This window comes from Scophthalmus maximus, chromosome 4 (assembly GCF_022379125.1).
Source record: "Scophthalmus maximus strain ysfricsl-2021 chromosome 4, ASM2237912v1, whole genome shotgun sequence".
Classification (NCBI taxonomy): Eukaryota; Metazoa; Chordata; class Actinopteri; order Pleuronectiformes; family Scophthalmidae; genus Scophthalmus; species Scophthalmus maximus.
In genome coordinates, this window is record NC_061518.1 from 5,717,859 (window position 1) to 5,729,243 (window position 11,385).

Genomic DNA, 11,385 nt, shown 5'->3' on the forward strand with positions numbered 1-11,385 from the left:
TTCATGTTTAAATAATAATTAAGTGTAATCTCCTGAATACACTAATTTCCCTGATAGAATAGTGGACACCTGAATGCAACACTTACTGATCTAACAGTAAGATCTGTTATAATAATGGTGTATGAACATGAGAGATCTGGACCACAGCATATAGTTGGAACATGTGAGTGTCCACCACACACACACACACACACACACACACACACACACACACACACACACACACACACACACACACACACACACACACACACACACACACACACACACACACACACACACACACACACACACACACACACAACGCTGTTCCGGCTGCAAGTGAATGTGTTGTGGGAAGTCAGCTGACACTTTCATCAATTCACGAGGGGGTGAGAAACACTGGAAGGAACGCGGAGGCTGCTTACGGCCTCGGTCCAAAAGACTTTTATGAGGAGCCTGCTACATTCTCTCTGCATACTTCCCACCGTGCTTTTCTACAAAGGGACAAGCAGTTTTCCTCGTCTTTAATCCAAGACTGTAAATGCCAGACGAGGACTATAGGACGTTGAGGACAAGCTGCTCTTTCCCTGCTGTGATAGTGAAAGTGTCCAGAAAAAAAAACCTTTTTGATTTTCTGTTCCATCTTCCAGTAACTTGACATACTTCTCTTTTTTAAATAGGAAGGGATGGCTGGTATTTGTTGAAATCAGTGGAATACAGTAAATGGAATATTTGGGTTTTTCAGACAAAACACAATCAACATTTTAGGAATCAAACACCTTATCGATTTTATCGAGCAAATGAGGAACAAATGAATCGTTCCCGAAAATGATCTGTTAGTTGCAGCAGCCCCAGTACAGACAACCCTTCCTCTTCCTCATCGTATCATTTCGGCTGAGTAATGTAAAGTGGAACACGACAACTTGGTGCTGTGTAACAGACGTTCTGTTCCAAGAAGTTATGTTTTATTGCATTATGATAGAAATCCTCATCCTTCATTACCTTCATCTTGTTCTGTCTTTTTCTTATTTTACAAAGATAGTTTTGATTAATGAAACTAGACTTGTCAGCAAGAATTAATTACTCAGCAAACTTAAGATGAGGAAAAATTCATCACAATGAGAAAAACAAAACAAAAACAAAAAACGAATTCTCGCCGGTTCTCCAAAAATCATTAAATTGAATCATTAAATATCCATTTATTCAGGTTCACTTTTCTCACTCGTACATAGAATACAATCTGATCTACAAAAACATCACGCACGTGACATTGGACATTTTGGTCAAAACATACATGATAACCAAAGACATACCCAAGTGGCCTGTCTGCAAATCATTTAGCGTCTGTGTTACAAGTAATAACCCCTCCCTCCCCTCCCCTCCCCCCTGACCTAAACACATCTGACTCCGCCCCTCTGGAACACTTCGTCCATCCTCTCCTCTTGTGTCCTCAACAGCTGCTTCTCTGCCAAATCAAGCAACCAACCAAACCGTTGGAAGAGGAAACCCCCCAACCAAAAAAAACAAAAACAAAAAAAATCTTAAAAACTCATGACAAACCAACTACTGTAGAAAATAGGTGATTTTTTTTAGAATGACAAGTCAAAAGAAAAAGGAAGAAAAAAAAATCCCAATCCAGAGGATGGTCAAAAAAAACAAACAAACCCCAAAACAAAAACAAGAGGAAAAGTGCTAGTTATTTTCAGTTGAGTTTTGCATTAGCAGATTTGTAAGTCACATAAACCAACCATCAACAAACCAGGCCAGCCCCGTGTCAGCGTCCCACCGAAGATGTCGCAGGGTGGGAACAGTACGGCCAAGTGTCTCTCGTCGTCACCGGAGCCTTGAGTGTGAGATCCGGACGCTGTGTCCGGGTACTGTTGATGAAGGGAGAGACAGGCACCAGAGAGCTGGGTGGCTGTAATGCTGCTTTGATGGGGTGGGTGGGGGGCAGCTGTCCGCTCGCCGTGAGGAAAGCTTGGTGGTGCCAGTGGATCCCCCTCAGGCAACATAGTGGTACTGGTTAGGTGTCTCCTTGTCCCGTTCCATGTAGTCTCTGTCTATGAGCGACTCGATGCGCTTCTTGAGATCGCCCGGCTGCGGAGAGGGAGAACGGGTGAGACGCTGTGTGAGTGAGCTAAACGCTGAAACTATGAGAATGGGCAAGCTTGGAATATACGTCACCTTGACGGGAAACTTCAGCTGGTTGTAGAGCTCCGACACGAGGAGGTTGTGACTGAGTGTCTTTCTCATCTTCATGATGCGGACCACGGCCGCGTCGATTTGATACTGCCGGTCTTGAAACACGCGCTCGGTGGTGCTCACCTGCTCCTCCACCTGTGGAAGGAAAAAACGTATGTGAAAATGAGAACAAGCGCACCCTGGTGGAGGAAGGGTGTGTGTGAAGAAAAGTATATTTTACCGTCTCCTTCATTTGGATCTGGTTGATCTTGATGCGGAACAGTTTGTGTTTAAAATCATAGTTGAAATTGAAGCGGTCTCCGTCCTCCACCTCTTTCCCTCGAGGGTTCTTGTTGAGGACACGTGCTTTCCCACAGGCCAGGGACTGCAGCGTGCGCTTGAGCTCGCCCTCCTCTGTGCACAACAAGACACATTCATAGTGTGATACTCTCTCTCCCATAACAGGACGGTTGTAATACACATTTGAAGACATGCGTCACCTCACCTATGCCGGTGGCCGTGCGAATCTCCTCTATGCTAAATTCCTCCCCCTCGTTGAACATCAGCAACACCAGAGTCTGGAACAGGGAGACCTGCAGCTCCTTCTTACCCTGCGGGATAAAGGAGTCATTGTGGCTGCAGTTCAAACCGTCTCTTTTCCCTGCGCCCCCCCCCCCCCCCTAGGATTAACCAGTTTCTCACCTCTTTGAACTCTGATTTTAACACGGCGTGGCCCAGTGTCGGCTGCCACTGTAGCTTCCTCCCACTGTGCTTCCCCAGGTAGAACAGCTTGAACACCTCCTGGAGTTTTACCATCTACCAAAACAAAAAGAAGTGATTACATTTGTACCTAGTTGATGAGCAACATTAGCAGGTATTTCAGGAGGCAAATACCGCATCAATCGCGGTCGAAAGATATGATCTTCATTGCTGGTAAGTGTGCAAAGGCCATGTTTGATATTGGACAACACTACCCGGTCACACTTAACAGATCTAGTACTCTACTACTAAATGTGGGTGCACTGATTTGACACAACAAAAATGTACAATAAATTTATTATTGTTGAAGGAAAAAGTCACTTAAAGCCCCAGTGTATAATTTTGTACTTTTCTGGCTCCATCTGGTGGAAAAGTTGCAAACCGTAATCAACTGAGCACCTGACAGGGGACACTTGATGGTGGTGCACCTCTGATTCCATTTCTGGTTTCCCACAGCGCTGGAAATTGAGCGCAAATGCAAAGTATTCTGGTACCGTTCTGCAGCCGTATTTACAACCGAGCTGCGTTCCATTATACCTCAGTGGTTTTATTCCGACCTCCCGAGTCGCAGTGGAACCGGAACGCACCACAACACGACGTAGCAAACACGGCGACTAACACAGATGTCGGGCCCAACTCATGTTACTTTATTTTACTCATTCAAAGTTGACGAAAAAACATGGTTCTTTGTTGCAACTAGAAACCCAAAAACTAAATAATAATGTGCACAACAGAACAAGCTCCCAATTATAGAGACACTTACCTCCGGGGGCAGGTGGACCTCCATGGGTGTGTACGAGGGCCAGTAGCCCATAGTGAGGATGTTAACTGTCAGTTCTATGTTGCTGGGCTCACTCTGGTTCTGCATATACTGAGAGGAAATATCACGTTGATTATGCATGAAAGAAATGCATTTAAATGACCCAGCAGTGGAATGAACACACACACACACTCTTGTAAACATGGCATCATTATCTTCATGCTACACATGTACGTTTGTAAATGTGAGACCTGTAAGTACCTGTTTGAACTGGATCATGATGTCTTTGGAAAGTTCCATGTCCTTAAACATCCCCTCGAGCTTACTGGTAAAAGCTGCTCCGCATTCTGCCAGCACATTCAAATTTTTAATGTTAAATCATACATAGAATATACTGTGATTATACAGATCAGGAAGTGACGGCCAAGGGTTATATGATATCTAATAAATGTTAGATAGGCTGACTTCCTGAAACTCTTTATGAATATATATGCACGTCTCTGACAAGTATTTAGATTATTGACAACTTGGATATATAAGACTTCGGACGAGAGATTCACCATGTTTGAGCTTGGAGAGCATGGACTTTTCGGCATCCACAGACGCACTCTTGCCGACCAGCAGGCGCTTGGCCAAGTCCTTCTTGTAAAAGGCTTCAAAAACATCTTTTCCTGGAGGGAGAAATAAATCAAGAGCTCACATCAAAATAAAAACAAAACAAAGCTTCACAGCCATCAGTCACGGTAATTGACTGAGAAAGCAAACTCCCTGACATTCACCACAACCAACCACCCACACAAATACACACACACACACACACACACACACACACACACACACCCCCCAAACACACACACACGCACACACGGAGGAGAATAACTGCAGGAGTAAAACTGACCATGAATGAAACGGAAAATTATCATTATCTTGTCCAGGATTCTCTCCAGCTCCTCCTCTGTAGCCTCCTTGTTCCCTGCTCTCAACTTGGAATCCACATATTTAGCTGAAATCGAAAAACAAAAGAGCTCGTTATCAAAAACAGGAATTCCTAAAAACCACGTGCTGCGTATGCCGTGACGTCTCATTTCCGGGACCCGACCTACCGATAAGTTCAGCAGGTTTGTTGGGCCTCTTGTTGATGAAGGTCTCGAACGCCTCCTTCATTGCGTTGATGAATCCCTCGTTCCTCGTGAAGCAGCTCTGCGCCACGTTGTCCATCTTGTCCTTGAAGTCGAGCAGTTCTTGCACCATGTCCTTGTCTTTCTCCGGAGTACAAACAATCTCTCCGCCGAAGGACTAGGACCAGAGACCAGAGACCAGTTCACAATAATGTGCATCTGCGTTTCTTTGGAAATGCTTAGTGTTTTGTTCACACAGAATATGTTTGTTGAGCTATAGTTTGTGTATACCTTGATATAATCCCTCCAGAACTGCAGCAGAGTGGGAAGACCTCCCTTCACCTTGTTGAAGAGCTGGTAGAGGAGGGCCAGTTCGGTCACACGGTTCTCATCCAGCAGGGTGCTCAGGCCTGCAACAGGAATGTTACACTTAACTGTATATATTTTATATACAAAATCCTTTTTTTAGAACTAAATCAAATGTACAAATTCAAATATTCATCATAAATATTTCACAGCAATCAACAAAACAGATAAAATAAATGAGTCTAATTCAAAAAGATTAACAAACAGAAAACTAATTCTACATTTTTTGGAAAGAGGTTTTTCAAACAAAAATTACATTTTGTGAAATCAATACTCCTCTGGCACAGTTCAACAACAACAACAACAACAACAAAAACCACCATAAGCTAAACAAATGTATCATATGACGACAAACACAAACAAGTGCTGATGTAAAGGACTTGCTGAACACACACCCTTTTGTAGCATTGCAGTCATATGTTCTCCTAAAAGTTGCTTCTCGACACAGCTAATAAGTGGTTTCCTGTGAAAATGAAGGTGAAGAAATTAGAGAAAGCATATTGAAAAAGTTAGAACAGAGGCATAGACATTTCAAGTAATTTGATCCCGGAACCCTCTTTTGATCACACCTGGTGAAGCTCGGCAACATTCATCACTTAAATCTTTACTATTCTATTTATTGAGATCAAATGGAAACTGTGAGTTACTGTTAGAATTCTGGGGCCATGCGTTTACAGCTACTGGGAAAGTTAATTAAGTCATTAAGGCCGTATATGTTAACTCTGGCAGAGTGTTCATGTTTTTAAATCAACAGTATTAAATTGTGAAGATCATTTGTTTTATGGGGGAGTAAAAGAAAACCCCTCAAAAAAGATGTTCTAGGAGCTTAACATGAAAATATTTTTAAAAAATTAAAAAACTAATTATACTGGTCATTTTAGTAGAGACAAATCTTTTGACTCCTCAAAATGTAAGGAGGAGCCTAACAGCATTGTTAAATAAAAAAGAAGCAAATTTTTGTTTCCATTTAGTTAATGAGGGTTGATTTGTCCATGAGAGGTTATCATACGATGTTAATCATGTTTGCGGGACAATGATTTTTGTCTCAAGAGTTATCATAACTTACTGAGTGCTCTGGTCGAGGTAGCTCATGATGCGATCGTTCTCCTCCTCTAACCGACGAGCCACGTGATGCAAATACTCCGGCACCTGGCAGCACAAAAACAAACACACACACACATTCAGTACGTTTGCCAACTGAAAGAACACCCTTGAAACAGATCCATTGAGAGTCTCGCTCACATCTCTCTCCTGCATCAGCCGCTGTCCCTCCGCCGCATACAGACGATTGGTCTCGATCAGAAATCTCTCCTCGAAGGAATCTTTGTAAACCTTAACAAAATGCAACACAGTCGAGAGGTGAAAACAATGACACGTGTTCCGGCCACTGTCTACTGAGTGAACTATGGCGAGCAAGGGATCGGGTACCTGCAGGTCTGACAGCATGCCCAACAGGCTCCTGAGCAGACTGCGATCCACCGTCTCCCCGTTCCGCTCCATTTCGATCTGCTCCAAGATACAATCTACGGTGCGCTTCTGAACTGCGCTGTCACTCACAATGTGAGTGCGAAAGAGTTCCAACCCGGTGTCCCTGCAACGTAAAAAAACATAACATCAGCCTCCAAGGGCCTAAACGAAAAAAGAGCTATTTAAAAGAACTGTAATTTTACCATATGGAGGGAAGTAGGGAGTTCTGCAGCACGTATGTACGATCCAGGAAGAGAAAGATACTTCGGATCATTATCTATAAAGAAAGAAACAAATTGAGCATTGGATTTACACTCTTACAGAAAGAAAAAATTCTATGAGCAGACAAAAAAACACCTTACAGTTTGTCTGCAGTGGTCCTGCCAGCAGCGATTCATTCGCTTCAGGAAGGAGAGGCTGTCCAAAGACTCTGTGAGATCCATGTTAAGGAAAAAAGAAATCTTCCACATACTCATGTCATTCAACCAAAAAAATTCAATGACCTTCCTTCATAGCAAAAATAAACAGTAGGAACCCCTTCTTGGATCAAAAGGACTTGAGGACAACTGTCAATCAACTGGAGGGTATTTAATAGGATTAAAAAATCTACAGGTTTTAGTAAAGAACATTGTTAACTTCATGTTTTGTTATAATGCTGCTGCTTTAAAATATCATTATCACTTAGCATCTTAAATCACCGGCTGGTCAAAGCCACAGCTGATTTGTGCGTGATTTGGAAATTGAAAAACTTGCTATATGTTGACCCCTTGTGAGAAAAGACTGCAACAACACCTGCACTGTGCCAGCAGAGCCCGGATTTATGAAACACGACTCCAAACAAAACCAAACGTCTCCTACATCTGCTCTTTGACGTGAAGACATACCAGACCCGTTGTGTTTCACAGCCGACTGAGAACAGGCCAAGTGAAGTGTGTTTTACAGTAAATCGCTGGTAAAGAAAGAGATCTTATAAGAAACAAGGTTATATATATTATAAGTAAGGCTGAAATACCTACTGTCAAGGAAAAGGCTCTCTCTCACACTCAGTAAATGTTTCAGACATTCGTCTCACCTCATGTAGTTGTTGTTCACCCCCCCCCCCAAAAAAGGATATTCTCTGAACTGCTGGATCTGGGCTTGAACGTGATCTTCACAGACCTGCCGTAGCTGCTTATACAGCGTCGGGGAGACTTTATACGAACACAGGTTCTCCACCGCCTTCAAGCGTTTCAGAAGAGGCATGAAGAGGAAACAAGAAGACAAGAGACGCAGATTGTTCAAAATCCTACTACAGTCTCAACACCTGCAAGATTCATTCTGGATTACAAATTAACTTCTGCATATTATAGTGAATAATTGTAGGGATGCAAGTAACAATTAACAGTTTATATTTGGCCAATGGTTCGCATTTCACATTAGTTAAGTATGTAAATCCACTTTTGTCATGTGAAAAGGCAGTGGAGACTTTTAAAATCATTATTGCACATCAATGGTGCCCATATAACAGAAAAAAAACATTAAAGTAGAGACACTATTCATGCAAGTCTATCTCGAAAGAGTCAGAGTTCTATGTTTATTTTAACCCTTAGCTGGTATCAACCTCTAGCGAACAATACAAGTCTGTATTGGATGACCTGCTGAAAGATCATGTGTTTAAAATGATAAACCATAAAAGCATTTGTGTTGGTCATGTTCAGCTGTTTTGCACTGATGCATTTCTACAATTCACACTGCTAAATGCTTATCGAGGCCTGAGGAAAAGAAGTTAATAGAAAAGACAGACAACAAACCTGATAGAGCTCTTCCAGGTTGTACTTTATCGAGGTGCTGTTCTGAATGGCTCCCACCGCATCTCGCAGCTTCAGCCACGTGTCTTCAGTGTAGTTCTCTGCTAGTTTTGGCCTGTCTGTTAGAAAAAGTCAGCAATACTGTTAATTCAGAGGTCCAACACAAAATACCAAGCAAACTACCTAAGAAGTTATTGGTGTAAATTGGCATTTTGAATAAACATAGATTAATCAAATATTATAAGTTGCACGTTTTGTAATGATTGACTTTATTGACTATGGCCCAGAGCCATTTTAAGTGAAGTCAAGTGTTAAAAGTTAAAAAGTGTTTTCTTAAGAAGAAAAAAAAAACTTTTTTTTGATTTAATTCACGTTTAAGCGTGTATATTTGTTAAAATAAATAAATAATTCAAATTAATTTTATATTTATGTATATCAGGGCTGCAACTAACGATTATTTTCATCGACAATTAATCTGTCGATTCATTTCTCAATCAATCGATTAGTTGTTTGGTCCATAAAATGTTATAACATCATGAAAGATGTCGACTGTGTTTCCCCAAAACCACAAGATGATGTATTGTTTTTTCCACACACAAGATATTTAGATTACTGCCAAGAGGAGCAGAGAAACAAGAACATATTCACATTTTGGAAGCAGAAATCAGATAATTGTGACTTTTTTCCCGTAAATCCTACTTGAATCGATTTTTAAAATAGTTGGCGATGAATTAAGTAACTGATTACTAGTCGATAAATCGATTAGCTGTTGCAGCTCTAATGTGTATATGCATTTTTCAATCAGGACAATCGGTGCCACCTGTGCATTGGTCACATCGGGTTAATAAAACAGAAATCTAACGTCATCCAAATCACAGAAACCCCCTATTATTGACCTCTTTCTTATATTGTTTCTCTCATCTGACCAATAACTGTGTGTGTGTGTGTTGGGGGGGGGGGGGGGGGGGGGGGGGGGGTCAGTAGCTTTAAACATTGATTACCTCTAAATGTGTGGCTAGAACCAGATGTGCAAAAAACCCCCCAAAAACAGATGTTGTTTATAGAAAATAACCGAGTCACTATTACAATGAACAGGCCCTTTGTGAAGCAACGCGCTGATCACAGAGGTCAGAGGTCAGCGGCGTACTGTCTTCTTCACCACCTGCTGTCAAAACATAACGTGAAACCACCACAGACACAACTCAACTTGTCCCTGCGGTGGCGTAAACGTGAAGTCGGACGGAGCAAGTGGGCCGACGTCGACTCACGATGACAGTACCTTTGAAATTTTTGATCACCAACTTCTTGGAGGCGCCTCCACCTTTGGCCGAGGCCACGGCGGAGCTCCGGGCCATCCCGTTGGTGTTGTGCTCCGCGATCGCGGAGAAGCTGGCCCTCTTGTCCTGTCGGGTGTCCTCTGCCATTATCTGATTAGCGCGTCGGCTTTGACACCGAGTGTGTTGCAAGTGTTTTGCTAACTTGCTGCTGCCTCTTGTTCTGTGCACTGTGACACAGCACACGAGTCCCTTTCGTGGGCAACACTTGCCTTCGGGTGACGCTACGACGCGGTCGCAGTCTATTCAGAAACACACTCACACGCGAAGGCTGACCGGAGTGAAGTGAGTCAAACAGGAGGAAAAGAAAAGCATAACTGCGAGCTACATAAACAAGCTAACACTGTGTCATCTGAGACTGCAGCACACGTTAGCTCCCACTTATCGTCCGCTTCTTCAGCGCGCTTAGCGTCGCAGGCTAGTCCGCGTCGGTGCTAACTGCTCACGGGTGTTGCCGAGGCCAATTTTTGTGTTTTGCGACTGTGGACGAAAACATAAAAGCGACATTTTTTTGTTAGCGTTGATATAACACATCCATATGCCGATGGCTCCCTTTATAGCATGTAGCTAGCTAGCACAACAAAATGGCTTTTCTCAGGCAGTTCAGTTGGACAGGTGCATCTTGGGGGAAACGCGGCTGAGTTGCGTTCAGGGACGGCTTGGATTTTTCTGCTTTTTGTGACTGCTTTCGTATTTTTTTTGCCACACCGGCGTGGACACATCTGTATCTGGCAGTCAGTCTAGAAAATCATAAAACTTTAGTTACATCCATAATCTTTGTTTCCTTTTTTAATTGTATCAAACTTTACCCTGAATTTAAAGGGAAGATAGTTTTTCGTATAACTATATCTTTATAGATATCGCCTTTATATATATTTTTTTTTTAATTTTATTTATTTATTTTAAATTTCAGATATGTGACCTGAAAACCGTATTATTGTTAGAATGCTGATTATAACTGTCTGTGATTTATATGTTTTTGTGAAAGCACTTTGTGAAGCTACTTCTGAAAGGTGCTATATGAATAAAATTATTATTAGAAAATTATTATAGTTCACATATCACATTTTGGAGGGCTTTAATTTTGAAATTATACATTAAATGGACCTTGAATTGTCTGAGTGACTCTGTGGGGTATGAAGTGAAAATGTTCTGTGAAACACAGGACACTTCGTTTTGATTTAACTTTGACATTAAATGTGACTGAAAAATATTGTTGTAATAAGAAAAGGGGGGCCGAAAGTATCTTAATGAGTCAAAGGATAGATTTTAAAATATTTTTCTTGGTCTACAAAGCACTGAATGGTCTTGGACCAAAATACATCCTAGAGTTTTTAATTCCCTATGAAGCATCCAGACCCCTCAGGTCTAAAAACACTGTTGTTCTCTGCAGCTTTCCTATAAATTAATCTTAATAATTAATTATTGTCTTTTAAATGCACTTTTATGCTATTAAATAGTGTTTTATCGCTCTGGTTTCAATATCTATTTTAATGTAATGCTTTCATTTTAATGTCGTACTATTTTGCTTTTATTCTAAATTTTGATGTATTTGTCTTAATGTAATTCAATGCCTCTGTATAAAACTCTGTTACCTTGTGTATGAATGGTGCTATACAAATAAACTTGCC

At 41.6% G+C, this 11,385-nt stretch overlaps 1 protein-coding gene across 1 annotated transcript; it reads right to left on the reverse strand.

The window, feature by feature from the left end:
- Window positions 1-1,166: 1,166 nt before the first annotated feature.
- cul4a (cullin 4A) lies at window positions 1,167-10,371 on the reverse strand. Its single transcript, XM_035628732.2, has 20 exons — window positions 9,700-10,371; window positions 8,424-8,539; window positions 7,748-7,851; window positions 6,996-7,065; window positions 6,837-6,910; window positions 6,595-6,757; window positions 6,409-6,498; window positions 6,233-6,315; window positions 5,562-5,629; window positions 5,092-5,210; window positions 4,786-4,978; window positions 4,581-4,685; window positions 4,243-4,353; window positions 3,944-4,029; window positions 3,686-3,793; window positions 2,866-2,979; window positions 2,669-2,774; window positions 2,405-2,577; window positions 2,167-2,319; window positions 1,167-2,079 (listed from the first exon to the last, which is right to left on the reverse strand). Exons 1-20 carry the CDS (start codon window positions 9,842-9,844, stop codon window positions 1,984-1,986), a joined length of 2,277 nt encoding a protein of 758 aa, XP_035484625.1. The 5' UTR covers window positions 9,845-10,371; the 3' UTR covers window positions 1,167-1,983.
- Between the last annotated feature and the right edge of the window lie 1,014 nt (window positions 10,372-11,385).